The sequence below is a fragment of the Rhynchophorus ferrugineus genome, unplaced genomic scaffold (assembly GCF_030347505.1).
Source record: "Rhynchophorus ferrugineus isolate W39M unplaced genomic scaffold, kcgeb_rfMv2 rfM4, whole genome shotgun sequence".
NCBI classification, from domain to species: Eukaryota; Metazoa; Arthropoda; class Insecta; order Coleoptera; family Curculionidae; genus Rhynchophorus; species Rhynchophorus ferrugineus.
The window spans coordinates 20,373,703-20,386,887 of NW_027472583.1; the positions used below are offsets into that span (position 1 = coordinate 20,373,703).

General features: G+C 32.8%; 2 protein-coding genes and 1 non-coding gene across 4 annotated transcripts in view; 2 read left to right on the forward strand and 1 right to left on the reverse strand.

Annotated features, from left to right (window-relative positions):
• The window catches only part of LOC143194844 (uncharacterized), a 32,433-nt gene extending 29,463 nt beyond the window's left edge, over positions 1–2,970 (forward strand). Inside the window, exon 5 of the mRNA XM_076401582.1 lies at positions 2,478–2,970. Coding sequence (XP_076257697.1) covers positions 2,478–2,643 — 166 coding nt within the window. The 3' untranslated portion in view covers positions 2,644–2,970. The remainder of the gene's footprint in view (positions 1–2,477) is intronic.
• A 3,183-nt stretch (positions 2,971–6,153) lies between these two features.
• Positions 6,154–13,185, reverse strand: part of LOC143194996 (uncharacterized) — a 39,987-nt gene continuing 32,955 nt past the window's right edge. For both annotated transcript variants that reach the window (XM_076401827.1, XM_076401828.1), the window contains exons 6-7: positions 6,574–7,574; positions 6,154–6,313 (exon numbers count right to left, since the gene is read on the reverse strand). In XM_076401827.1, coding sequence (XP_076257942.1) covers positions 6,580–7,574 — 995 coding nt within the window. In that variant the 3' untranslated portion in view covers positions 6,154–6,313; positions 6,574–6,579. The remainder of the gene's footprint in view (positions 6,314–6,573; positions 7,575–13,185) is intronic.
• On the forward strand, positions 9,618–9,691 carry TRNAN-GUU (transfer RNA asparagine (anticodon GUU)). The gene has a single exon. It is a non-coding gene; the product is annotated as a tRNA-Asn (tRNA).

Genomic DNA, 13,185 nt, shown 5'->3' on the forward strand with positions numbered 1-13,185 from the left:
ATGTTGTTAACAATATTTTAATAAATAACATTTTGTGCAAGCTAAAAGCATTTATTTATGTCAATGGTTGTTTCAATGTTATTGTCATTTTAAATCCATATCCGCTCATATATATTGTTAATACTGCAATAAGCTGACAAAATAATTATTTAAAGATGTTTCAGGTTCTCTCATACCTCGCATATCATTACTATACGATCATTCTAAGCTGATACTTTTTTGTAAAAGCTTATTTATGCAAGCTAAACCATTTTATGTTATTTCAAATAAAAATACAGTCAAGTTAATATCAGTTGACAAAAAATGATAACATCAACATCAGCAATATTATTTTTTGCTAATAAATAATAATAAGTTAACATTGTGATAACTTTATTACAATTATAAGGATATATATTGATACTTGCAACAATTATAAAACCCAAAATAAAAACAACAATCCATATTTTGCATTATACGTATGTACCTAACATCAGAATAAATTTAAAAACCAGAAAATAGAATAATATTAATATTTAATACGACTAGGTGTATAACTCATTCTGCAACATATAGTTATCGGAAGATAAATTAATTTAATGCATACAATAATATTAAGTGTTATATAAAAACTAATTAAAATACAAAGAAATTAATCAACTTTATTTTACTAATTTAAAATGATAATTATACTTGCAATAATATTATTGCATTCACCATATTGTCATGTTGATTTTAAATATTTTAAACCTAAAAAATTACAAATTTATTGATATGAAATAATATATATGATAATGGCTATATAGCGTAATACAATAATAACCAATAGCAAAATTTGGTTATCGAAATTAAACAGTAAACCTACGTCTCTTTTGGCAGTAAGCCTAGAACTCTCTTAAAATTCGAACTTACATACGTCACCCAACTACATACAGAAATAATTGATTCCTCATTCTAGCATTTGGGAAAGTTTTTTAAATTACTACAATATTCACCTTGATATTGATTTAATAGACTAAATTCATTTCTTGCATACATTTCTTGGATGGTAACAGAACCTTGAAGAAAAAATTATATTTTGTTCTAATCATCACATCTAATACACCAGCTTTTTGCTGATATTTTACTATCGTTATCTTCTATCAAAATCACTAAAAAAAGAAGAAGAGAAAATAAGAATGGTCGACCGAATAGACTAATTAAGGTCACTATCTATACTACTTTTTTCAACTATACTTATAAACGAAGCTCTCACTTCTAAACACATCACTCATCAAATATCACAGTCTCCATCGTAAACACGCAATTTTTACACACTACTTACTCATCCTTTTCTCCTTCACCTTCTTTGTGTTACTACCACCGTCTCTTCAAAGTTGATGATGTTCATCAATGTTTTATAAATATATACAACGGTAAAAAATCAAACAATGCAAAATACTAAAATATTTGGGGATCCATCAAGAGAGTGAATAGTGAATATTATTACAGTAATTAGTTAGTACCATTAGGGAAATACAAATACTTTTCCTATGAATCATTTTCGTGATGAAAAATTATTACATGTTGGTTATTACCTAATAACTGGTGTTGTCTTAATGAGGTTATGGATTTTTTATCATGCCCAAAAAAAGATAATTGAGCGTATATTCCTTCTCCCCAAGGCTGATATAGCATCTGGTGTATAAGTTAAATAATAACTCGGAATTTCCAAACATTAAGACCCGTTAGCTGGTAAAATATTAAAAAATAATTCTTAGGAAATGTTAAGAAAAAATATTTGGTTTTTCTTTCTCCTTTACTATAATGGGTTCTTCAATAAGTTTATGCACTACCAACCATTTGTAACAGTGAAACTAAAAATACACTGCCGGCTTGGTCGGCGCAGTGGTGAAGGCAACACTACGGTCCTCTGTACAGTACTGTTGCGATAGTCGCGGGTTCGAATCCTGCAGGGGCATGGTCGTAAATTTATGTCTGTGATTGTTTAATATTTATGATTGTCCCAGACAAGAGTGCAAAATCCGACAAGGAAAATAATCTCAGTCGCGCCAGTAACCAGGCTGGGTAAGACCGGATGTCTTCTGGAACAATTTCTAAGTTGATCCCTCGCCAGTCGATAAACTTAATACTGAGGACTGTGGTTAGGAGCCCCCGTTAAACTATAAGTCCAGTCCAGATAAACCGTCGTTGGTAACAAATACATTTATATAAAATACTATTTTAATATTTCGTTTTAAAATAAATAAAAACATATTAAAAACTTTATTATTAAATGTATTTAAATTCAAAAGCTTTAAATACACACATTCTTGTTCAACAAGTAATAACTTTGGTTTTATCACTAATTGGTTCTGAATCAAAATAAAAAGCAAACTAGCGCAAACATAATTCACCCCCAGGATAAAAAAGAACGTTGAAATATCGAAACTGTTTTCCCTAAGAAATATTTAATTAATATTTCATTAGCTACATTTTTATATTTTCTTTTTTTTTAGTGATGGAGCATGTTCAATACCATTCGATTCATTCGGCTATACCAGCACATGTGTACAACAGTACGACACCAAACGATTGATGGTATACCAAAACAGCACGAAACAGATCATGTTCGATCAATTCAAAGTACCGTCATGTTGTACATGCATGATCAAAAAAGTTTAGATATTAATTAATATAAATTGATTTGTACAAAACGCTGGAAAAGAAAAATGATAGGCTTTTTTGTATAAAACGTACTCTCCTTTTCTGTTTTTTTTTTTAAATTCAATATTGGTCTTTACTGCTAAACAATGCAAGTAACAGCTAAAAGAGATGCGTCTTATATGAAAACTGTCTATAAAAATTAAATTATTAGACTGATTAATATAATGTAACTATTGTATATTATACATACATCTCCACAAAAGTTCAGTTGTGATTTTTATTATTAACAGAATGTATTTTTATTTACTTAATAAATAAAGCTCTAATATTGTGTTCGTTGATAAATGTTGTTTTATTGAATATCTTAGTTTTCAGAGTTACACGATTTAAAATAGGTATTAAAAACAAAATGGTGAAGGAAATTGTAAATGGTCATAAAGATTAAATAATGTATTAAATATCTATGGTAGTACCGTTATAGACGCTGTTGCTCCGGAAAATTACTGTAAAAAAATAGTATTTTATTAAAATAATCATTAATGATATCAAAATCCTACATTCTTCACGAAATATTTTTAAATTAATAATTTTCTGAATACGTCTCTTTTTAAGATAAATGAATGATCACATCATAAATAATATCATTCACAAAATTTAGTTGTGAATTATATTATTAACGGAATTTATTTTTATTTATTTAATAAATAAAGCTTTAATATTGTGTTTACTTAAAAATATTGTTTTATTCAGAATAGTATTTTAATTTGTAGAATTAAAACACGTCATTATCCACAAAATGGTGAAGGAAATTCTTAGGAGACAAGATCAATGAGACACGAATATATTATATACCTATGATAATACCGTCATTGATATTATTATTTCAAAAAATTTCTGCAAGAAAAATTAAGCATATGTTAAAACAATTTTTAATAATCATAAAATTTTAAAAGTCAATTGAACCCACTTTGCTTATGGTGGCTGAATACAATATAGATATTATACTACTGGGATCGATGTAGCTAGATTTACTTTTTGACCAAAAACTCAATTGATCCACAAATTCAACTCGCCATTCCAAAGGTGTTGCAAACCTTCTAAATAGCCTCATCTACAGATCTAACACATCCACACCAATGTTGAGTCTTAGGATCAAGCATTTACTCAAGTTCCCTAAAATACCTCCAAAGTGCCCAAATAAGCTTCTAGTTCTGTGATATGTCTAACGCATCCAAATTAACGAGGAGACTTTAGATAAAAGATCTTTCAAATTATATTAGTCTGATATGTATATGCCAAAACTCCACGAATTATCAACTAAAATGCAGACGACTTTCCTCTCATTTCAATTAAAAGTCATAAAGTAACCATAGATAAAAAATCAGCTAGGGGTACCAGTCCATGATTCGGCAGGTTAGGCTGCTTAATGGTTAATGTACAGGGTCGGACATTACTTGTAATTGCATTACGTAAATAATTGAAATACAAATATATCCCTTTCAATAAAAAAGCCAACGCACATCATCAAAATTTATAATGCAATGTTATCGCACCAAATTTAAGTTTTCCTTTATTTTGACTCTGACGATAAAATTCCATAAGTAAACAGAATAATGGAACAAAAATAACGCTATAAACTACAACTTATTTTAACACTATAGAACAACTAATACATATTAATTGATAAACTACAGTTAATTAAACAGTCACAATAGTTTGTAGGTTACCAACACAAATCAAATTTTATAGCAAAATATATATTTTGTCCAGCTCTACTATCGTCTGGATTTTGTCCCTTCGCTAGATCACGATAGTGACGGACACTAAAAAGGAAAACGAAATGTGTGAAGTTAGTGTCGACGTTTCTTTTTTAAAACTTTGTACTTTTGTAATTACCACTCGAACATCACTTCTGGTGTGAGAATTGAAAGTGAGCACGTGGTATCTTATAAAGAAAACTGCTAAAACTAGTAAAACAATTATGTTTTATTGAAGCGGATGACGTGGTACAACTACTTCACGATATAATTTACAGTGCCGATACGATGAATAAGCGGCCAAGGTCTAGCCAGACATCGATCCAATTTCTCCACCTGACGAGGCGTAACTGTCTCGCGTTGATCGCTACGCCACACCTCCATGGGAAGAATCACCATCATGATCCCCGGGCTCTTCTAGGAATAACCAACCAGGATTGTATTCGGGCTATTTTTGGGATAAGGAATGGATTTCCCCACTCTCTGATAGGTAAAGTAATAGAACTATTGGGATCCGAAGCTGAAAAGCAAGGGGTATTTTTTTCTAGTTTGCGAAAGTTTTCCTTTTTCCACTTTCCTTTTTATCAATTCCACATCTCGCGACTATAAAATTATGATTTTTCTTTATAACAAGAGGCTTTAGATTCAACAGACTTGTATAAAAAATGTTTACAATAAATCATGCCAAAATATATGACAAAGAAAAATTTAGGTATAAATAAAATAAGTGTTAACAAGACCTCAACAAACAGTATGTACTAGAGTTAGAGAGTTAAATACTAAAGTCGTAGTTTGAACTTTTCGTAGTAGTAGGAACTATCGAATAATAGCCATCAAGGCAAAATAATTATCAGAGTCCATAAGAGAGCAGAATTTACAAAAGACAAGTACAAAGTACATACGGCTGTTCAACATTCAGGCAAATTTTAAGTAAAATATTTCAATAAAACATACAATATAAATACCAACAAATATATATTAGATTTGTGTGTATAGATATGACTGTAGCTGTCCAGCGTATATGACAAAGATTAATCAGTGTAACCATATGCCTTTGGTACGAATGCACGAGAAGAGAATGGACACTAGTTCTTTTGTAGCTGATATAGTAAATGCTCTAGGAGAAAATACAGTGATTAAATTACAAGACCTGAAAGAAATTCTTTCTCTTTTCTTACTTTTAGGATTGATATCTAATTAGGGCTATTAACAAAAACTTACAAAAGATGGATTAGGCTTAGGGGAGACATCACCCTAAAATGAAAAATGATGATATCTCCATACGTTTCAGCAAGCTGTGAATTTTGTGATCATCTGCCCTGTCTTTGACCGTTACTTTTTGAATGATTGTCTTTCTTCTACAAGAATTAGAACCGTGCCCATGGGAGAAATAACAATGTCCCAGTCTCAAACGATTTAGTTTCACTGCATAGGGACGAGGAGATTTTGATTTCAAACAGTGTGTTTGATCAATCCTCTAAGACCCAGGGTCTTTTCACCGTGTCTCTGACAAAGGTACATTTCCTCTATGTTCCAAACAGTTGTTAAATAGTACGGCAGTTACCGACTAATATGAGCTGATGTGGGGTGTGCTAATATGAGGTGATGTAAAATACAGTCGGAATGTCAGTTGTTCAAAATTTTATTATAACAAATTTTATTTACAACTAAAAATAAATAAATTTACATCTTAAAATGTATCAAAATTTTACAAAATGAATGTATTAACAGATGATGGTGACTTAAGAACTACATAGAATTAAATAAAATAATAAAAAATATATATATTGAGCATTTTGATGTATATTAACTGGACCGAAATTAGGAACGTTATCCTCGTCCATCTTGTTATGCCTTCAGTTGCCTTTAACTATGATGAAACGTATTGGGTGATTGGTAATATTTTTCTTTGTGGATGTTATGGAGGCTTTCTGAAAATTAACAAAATCGTTAGCAGTGGATTGAAATGACCTTAATTTTAATGACATCTGACGAGAAATAAATATTATACACTGGAAGGTCGATGAAAAATATTTACAAAATGTTACTACAGTACCGTGATACAATGCGGATGAATTAACAAACAATAGGAACAATCTAACTGATGTCTAAACATATATATGTACACAAAGTGCTACGTTTGTTAATGATGTGATACTACGAAAGGTCGTTAGTCTAGTCAGTAACTCACATGTCTTTACGTCAGTCTTTTTGGTCCTCCTGGAGTCAACTTATAAGAAATCGACTTTATGACCTCGTAATCTGACTTAGTTGGTCTAGTGTAACGAATTTCCTGAGACGTCCTCTTCCGTTTCTTGGAAGGCGTTGTCTTATACCTTCCGGAATGAGAGCTAGCTCGTATTTTAGTCGATGGATATGTTTTCAACTTGGTATAATCCCTGACAGAATCTTTATAATTCATTATCACTCTGGAACTTTCCGTTGGCAAGAAATTAGCCAACGAAGCCAAACCGGGATCGAGTATTGATGCTGACGGTGCAGCCTCGGGTGCTTTGTAATGATATATAGGTGCTGGATGATGGTCGTTAGTTTTCTCCTGCTCCAAAAGTGCCTTCAGAGCTTCCAAACTTTGAGGAGCATCATTTGGGAGTTGAATTTGCGAGCTAGCGACAGTGTCCTGCAGTTCCCCGCGTGTGAACTTCACTTTACTCTCGTATTTGTTCGAAGCTTGGGTTCCCATGTAATCCTGATAACCCCCGAATGCACCGTCTGTGCCATAGGCCGCAGGCTGTGATGCTAAATCGCCTCCAAATGGAATGTTATTAGAAACGGTGTTGAGGTGAGTATTAGTGAAGGTGAAATCGACGTTTCCGGTGCTCTGTTGTCCAGAAGGTTGTGCTGGAAGTGGCGAAGGAGATGCGAGAGCTGACTGAGCCTCATAGTGCGGTGGCGATGGTGGACTGAAACCGGTGTGACTATCTTCCGGAGTGTATTGATTCCCCTTGCTATCGTACGCAGGCTCTTTGGCGATATTATTGGGCTTCTCCAAAGAGGACAGTCCCAATATTTTACCTACAAGATTGCTGACGCCAGCATGAGCCGTTGAACCTATCGACGCCGATGGGCTTGCTCCACCCACGTCCGAAGATTTACTTTGTGACGAGTATTTGTCTTTGTTCGGAGCTATTCGTCGTAATATAATCAGTCCATCCGAGGGGTGATGAAGTTTCACTGCGGATATAAGAAGATATGGGGTTAGGGCAAGTATAAAACAACCAAATTGAAAGTTTATTGTTACAAATAAAACAAAAACGGAAAACAGTTTATTAACTCGCTTTCATTGTGCTATTTTCTGGTTGAATTTGTTGATAAGCGAAATATAAAATATAGTCGTTAAAATATAGTAATAAATTATTTTAGTAGGAGTTATGTTTAGATGGTACCAGTCGACATTAAAAATCTTCGGCAATTTCTAATACTGGTAGGAAATAGAGCAGCTCTTGATTGTTTATATCTGCTTATAGTTTATTTGTTATTGCGCCGTTCATATTTTAATTATAAATAGCACTGTGTGACGCAATTTTTCCAAAATAAAAAAAAGTATGTGTTTTGAATTCCTTATTCTATTGTTAAAATCTTTATCTATTATCAATCGATATCTATTGAAACAGTTGTCTAACATATCACATTCCTTAGTAGTAGTGTGAGCACTATTTACTCTTAAAACCTGTATTACTACACAATGGCAGCCGATATACTTTTGTACCTATTGCATATTCAGTGATTTTAAAAGACATGTATGAAAATACGAAACTAATTTTAAACTTAATCAAATACAAAGAATATAAAAGGAAAGTTTTTGCTGATTTAAAAGTTGTTGGTATATTGCTTATATTACAGGGAGGTTACAGAGGAAATTTTGTTGTTTTCTCCATTTGTGTGACAGTGGAGACATCAAAACCCATATTTATAAGAGCGTATCAAAGGATAAGAGGAATTTAATTCTTCGGGGGCTGGGGTAAAATTGACACAAGAGTGAAAGGAATATCAAACACAACACTTTGGAAAACATACAGGCCAATAACATAACTTGATGGAAGGTTACTTCTGTTAAAGTTATATAGATATATGACTAATATCAAACTAAAGCTAAAAATTCAAATATTAGATGAAATCCGTGAGCATTTGAATGGATTAGGTTTATTTACTCGTAAAGATTTGTACAATATATAGCAAACAATTTGGTTGAATTCGATAGATTCAAAAGTGGCGATACAAGTGTTGAAGCTTTTGTAAATGAGGTCAAAGGGAAAATTGAAATGAGTAATTAAACAGGGATAGGATTCGATTTTGTTTATTGTAATCGAAAAAATATAATCGAAGATGATGTGATATCGACCACAAAGTTATCAGTTAATAAGTTAAGTTTGGAGTTTGTATATTTGTATAGAAATATTATTATGTAATTATAAAACTAAATGGATGCTTGTTGGATAGACTTAAGAGAAACACAACACATAGAAAATTCACCTAGACTTCTACCTCATGGGTACCATGGAAAGGAATTTATCGCATATTTTTATAGATGTATAACTTTTTGTTGCTATAGAGATATTTATATATTAATAAATTAATTATTATATTTATTATATTGTTATTGTTGTATCGTTAAATTATATTGTCTTTTTCTCTTTTTTGTTTTGAAAATGATTTCAAAATGAAATATGTTTATAAATATAGGTTTTTCATAGTACAGTTATTATAATATGGAAAAAACAATTGCACCAAAAAATGTTAACTTGAGGATGAAGGAAAATTTTAGATTAATTTGTGAATTTCATTTTATATTTATTGTATTTATATTATATTCCTCAAATATACATATATTTTGCAAGGTTTGGCAACGACGCGTTTGAAAATATATTTTAGTAAGTGAATTGTTTTTCTGGTTGCCTGTCAACCAGTTGCGGATAATATTAATTAATCATTTTAAAGTAACTACCTAAGTATTGATTATGAACTCTACGACCTTAGAATTTATATTATTATTAGAAATAACATTCTAGTTTCTGAAATATAAATATCACCCCAAAAACATTCGTAAAAATTCACTGTTGAATTGCTAAAATATAAATACATTGAATTGTTTTTAAGTTATTGTTTATGTCATTGACAATAGATTAATTTTATGAATAATACCCGTAAATTACACTTAAAATGTGACGTACAATGAACCTTCGTTTATATTATGGTTAATTTAAAATTACCATCATAGCCTCCGTGGCGCAATCGGCTAGCGCGTTCGGCTGTTAACCGAAAGGTTGGTGGTTCGAGCCCACCCGGGGGCGTAACTTTTTAAATTTTTTTATTCAGTATTGAAGTAAATAACTTAATATACTAAATCTATTAAATTGTAGTACTTAAAGTTATGATCTAATTCTACGGTATTCTTACACCATCATGCGTATGGCATTCTTGTATATGAGCACCAAGCTTATTAAGGTTGCCATGTATTTAATGTAATTTTAAGGTTATGTACCCAAATAATTTGCTTTAGTTGGTGCTTTATTTATCATATACAAACGCTTGAGTAAAATGAGCTGAAAGAACAAGATAATACGTATATGAGAGCATATGAAAATATTAAGAAAAAAGGAAAATTGCGGAGAAATAAGTCAACTGAAAACTACAAATCGAATCATCATTGCCACTTTTTTCCACACTAAACTAAAAATGATACTTTTCTATAACAATCCAAGATCCGAGGTACACAGATGTTCTTAGTTTTTTATATGATTATAAAATAAAAGTTTTTTAAATTTTTTAAAATATACCTGCAGTTTAATTATTATTATAAGGAATAACTACTGCGTTGGGTACATTTTCTCCAGCTTGACATGCTATCAAAATATGACTGGACTGTAATTGAATAATTTTAATGATGAGTTGTCGTCATAATTACCAGAAATCACGAGTAATAAGCAGACGCAAAGACGCCACAAAGAATACCACTTATTTTGATTAAAATGCGTTTTCACGCATCCACTATCTGATGTGACGTCTTCTATGTATAATACATCATTGAATCAGATCGCGAAGCACTATACGCCTGTAGTGGAATTAAAAAGTACGATGTCATTTTAATACTTTGTCTTTCAGAAGAATGTCATCATTTGGATGGCGATTTAATACTAAGTACAGTTTGCAATTTTTAGGGTTTTGATTTCAAAATATTGAGTACAGTAATGGGTACTAATAATCGAATATGCCGGCCTGGCTGGCGCAGTAGTAAATGCGACTGGACGGTCCGCCTACTGTTGCGATAGTCGCGGGTTCGAATTATGGTGGGACATGGTCGTAAATGTATGTTTGTGATTGTTTAATATATGCACTTGTCTTAGGCAAGAGGGTAAAATCCGACAAGGAAAGTAATCCCAGCCACATCAGTAACCAGGCTGGGTAAGACCAGATGTCTTCTGGTATGGTTTCTACGGTGGACCGTGGTTCGGAGCCTACGTTAAACTGTAGGTCCAGTTCAGATAAACCCTCGTTGATAAAAAAGAGAATTTAAAATATACGGGGATTGATTATAAATCATAAAAAGAAACGCGTCTTACGGAAAAGAAGCCAATTTTCAAGATACACCAATTCATATGGTTGGCAAAGCAATCGCTAAAATCCGCTGAACTAAAGTAAAGTAACTTTCAGCACGCAACTTATTTATCAGATCTAGCATCCTTCTGGCCTTTCAATCCTCAAAAACTTTTGTGGAAAAAGTCAAAATCAAAACGAAAAAACCTCTACCAAAAACCTCTACAGTAGTGTTATACTTAAAATAAATGTACCGAAATAGAGTGAAATTGTATTGAAGAATTACCTCAGTGTCATTTTCAAAATTGTGCTGTATGGTCAAGTTAACACGCTTCACAATAGCTGAAACATTTCGAAGAGTTAGATGAACCGATTCCCTCAAAACCTCATCGAGAGGATATCGTTGTTCGGGGAATATCAAGTCTTTATGTCAAATATGTCTTTAAAATTCTTATATTTATGTCTTATAATACCGTTTTTAAAACATCTGCCTTTTTATAGCTTTATGGCGGTATTTTGGGTCTCTCTGGCACGTTTTGTTGCCACTGCCTGTCCATTAGTTTACTTGTGAAAGGAAAAACCTTCATAAGTCACTATTGGTTCCAAGAAAAGGTGATTGTCAAATACCGTATACTTTCAGAGCGGGTGTGACATACACACCATCTTAAATAGGGCTAACCAAGAGGTTCGCACTCACGGAGCCATTTTTTTAGATATTTCCAAAGCTTTCGATCAAGTATGGTACCACGGTCTAATATTCAAAGCAAAACAGCTAGGTCTAACGAATGACCTAATCTCTCTAATATATTCATACTTCGACGGTAGGCCCTTTCAAGGGAGGGTCGGTGACGCAGTCTCCTCTCGAAAACAGAATTCCGCAGGTGTCCCGCAAGGTGCTCCACTAGCCCCTGCTCTGTAAAATTTTTGCATGGCTGATTTCCCACTCCACAAACGGTTATAGCTCCGACGCTATTCGCTACAGACTTCAAGTCCAATTGAACCAGACAAATGTGCGGTACAAATTCTGACTGCTACAGATAAACCCGAGCAAAACTCAGGCTATTCTGTTTCACTGCAAAAAGGAGTTCCGCGCCTATCACCTCTAAATCGATAAAGTCCCTATCCCCTGGTTCCAGAAAGTTTCATACCGTGGTCTCCAGTTCGACCGCAGATTCCAATCATCAGATCAAATACAGCATGCTATTTGCAAAGGCAATGGCGCGTACAGCCCAAATACTATAGTAATTTCCACTCCTCTGCAGAAAAATTAAACTTCCAATACCCCAGAAAGTGACTCTACAAAAGGCTAGTCCGTCCAGTCTAACTCTACGGAGCACAGATGTGGTGCAGGTATGTCTCTGAAAGAAAACATGAACTACTCCAAGTGTTCCAATCCAAAAAAAGTCCCCGCATTACTCAATGCCTCATGGTTTATAAGGAACGACATCCCGTTTGTGAAGAGTTTCACGAACACGCTCAGTGTAAGGTTCTCCATAGACGCTTTAGAACACGAAAACATCTTGATACAATCCCTATCCAACCTCGGTACTAAACCAACTACGACAATCCCAGTCGTAACCCAGGTTCTCTGTCGCTCGCATAACACTTCACTATCCCGAACCTGAAGCGACATCAGCAAAAAACCATTTGGTTCTAGTTGGTGATCGTGGAATAAGAAAAACGAGGTTCGCACGCATTCACGACCAATTTATGAAAATATTCATATGTTTTTATTCAAGACTAGTTATTAGTCAAGTTTGTAAGATAAGATCGAAGACCGTTAGGGTATTATATAGTGTTGCATTTTATTGTAACTGTACTGTTTACTTTTATTTAAAGAAAGATAACGATTACACAGGAACTAATTGATGTCAGACTCGTAAATCACTGATGTCTTTAAAAATAGATTTTTTTGGGCCTATTAAACCACCGTTCCGGAAATTATTTACTTGAATTAAACAAGTAATTCACCATAGTCCTTCGAGCCGGATAGAAATTGTAGTTATCGATTCAACAATAGTGATATTATCAGCAAAACTATTAAAAAAAATTACGAACGAACGAACTTCCAGACATTTTTCTCAGAAAATGCCAATTTAAACGAAAAAAATGATAAGAATTCATTCATGATGCTAATAGTAAAAATAGACCAACAGCCGTTACCAAACAAAAATAAAGTTCTGCAATCCAAAACTAATTAATTTATTAGTTATTATAAATATTAGATATCGTTATTAATGAATCATCAGAT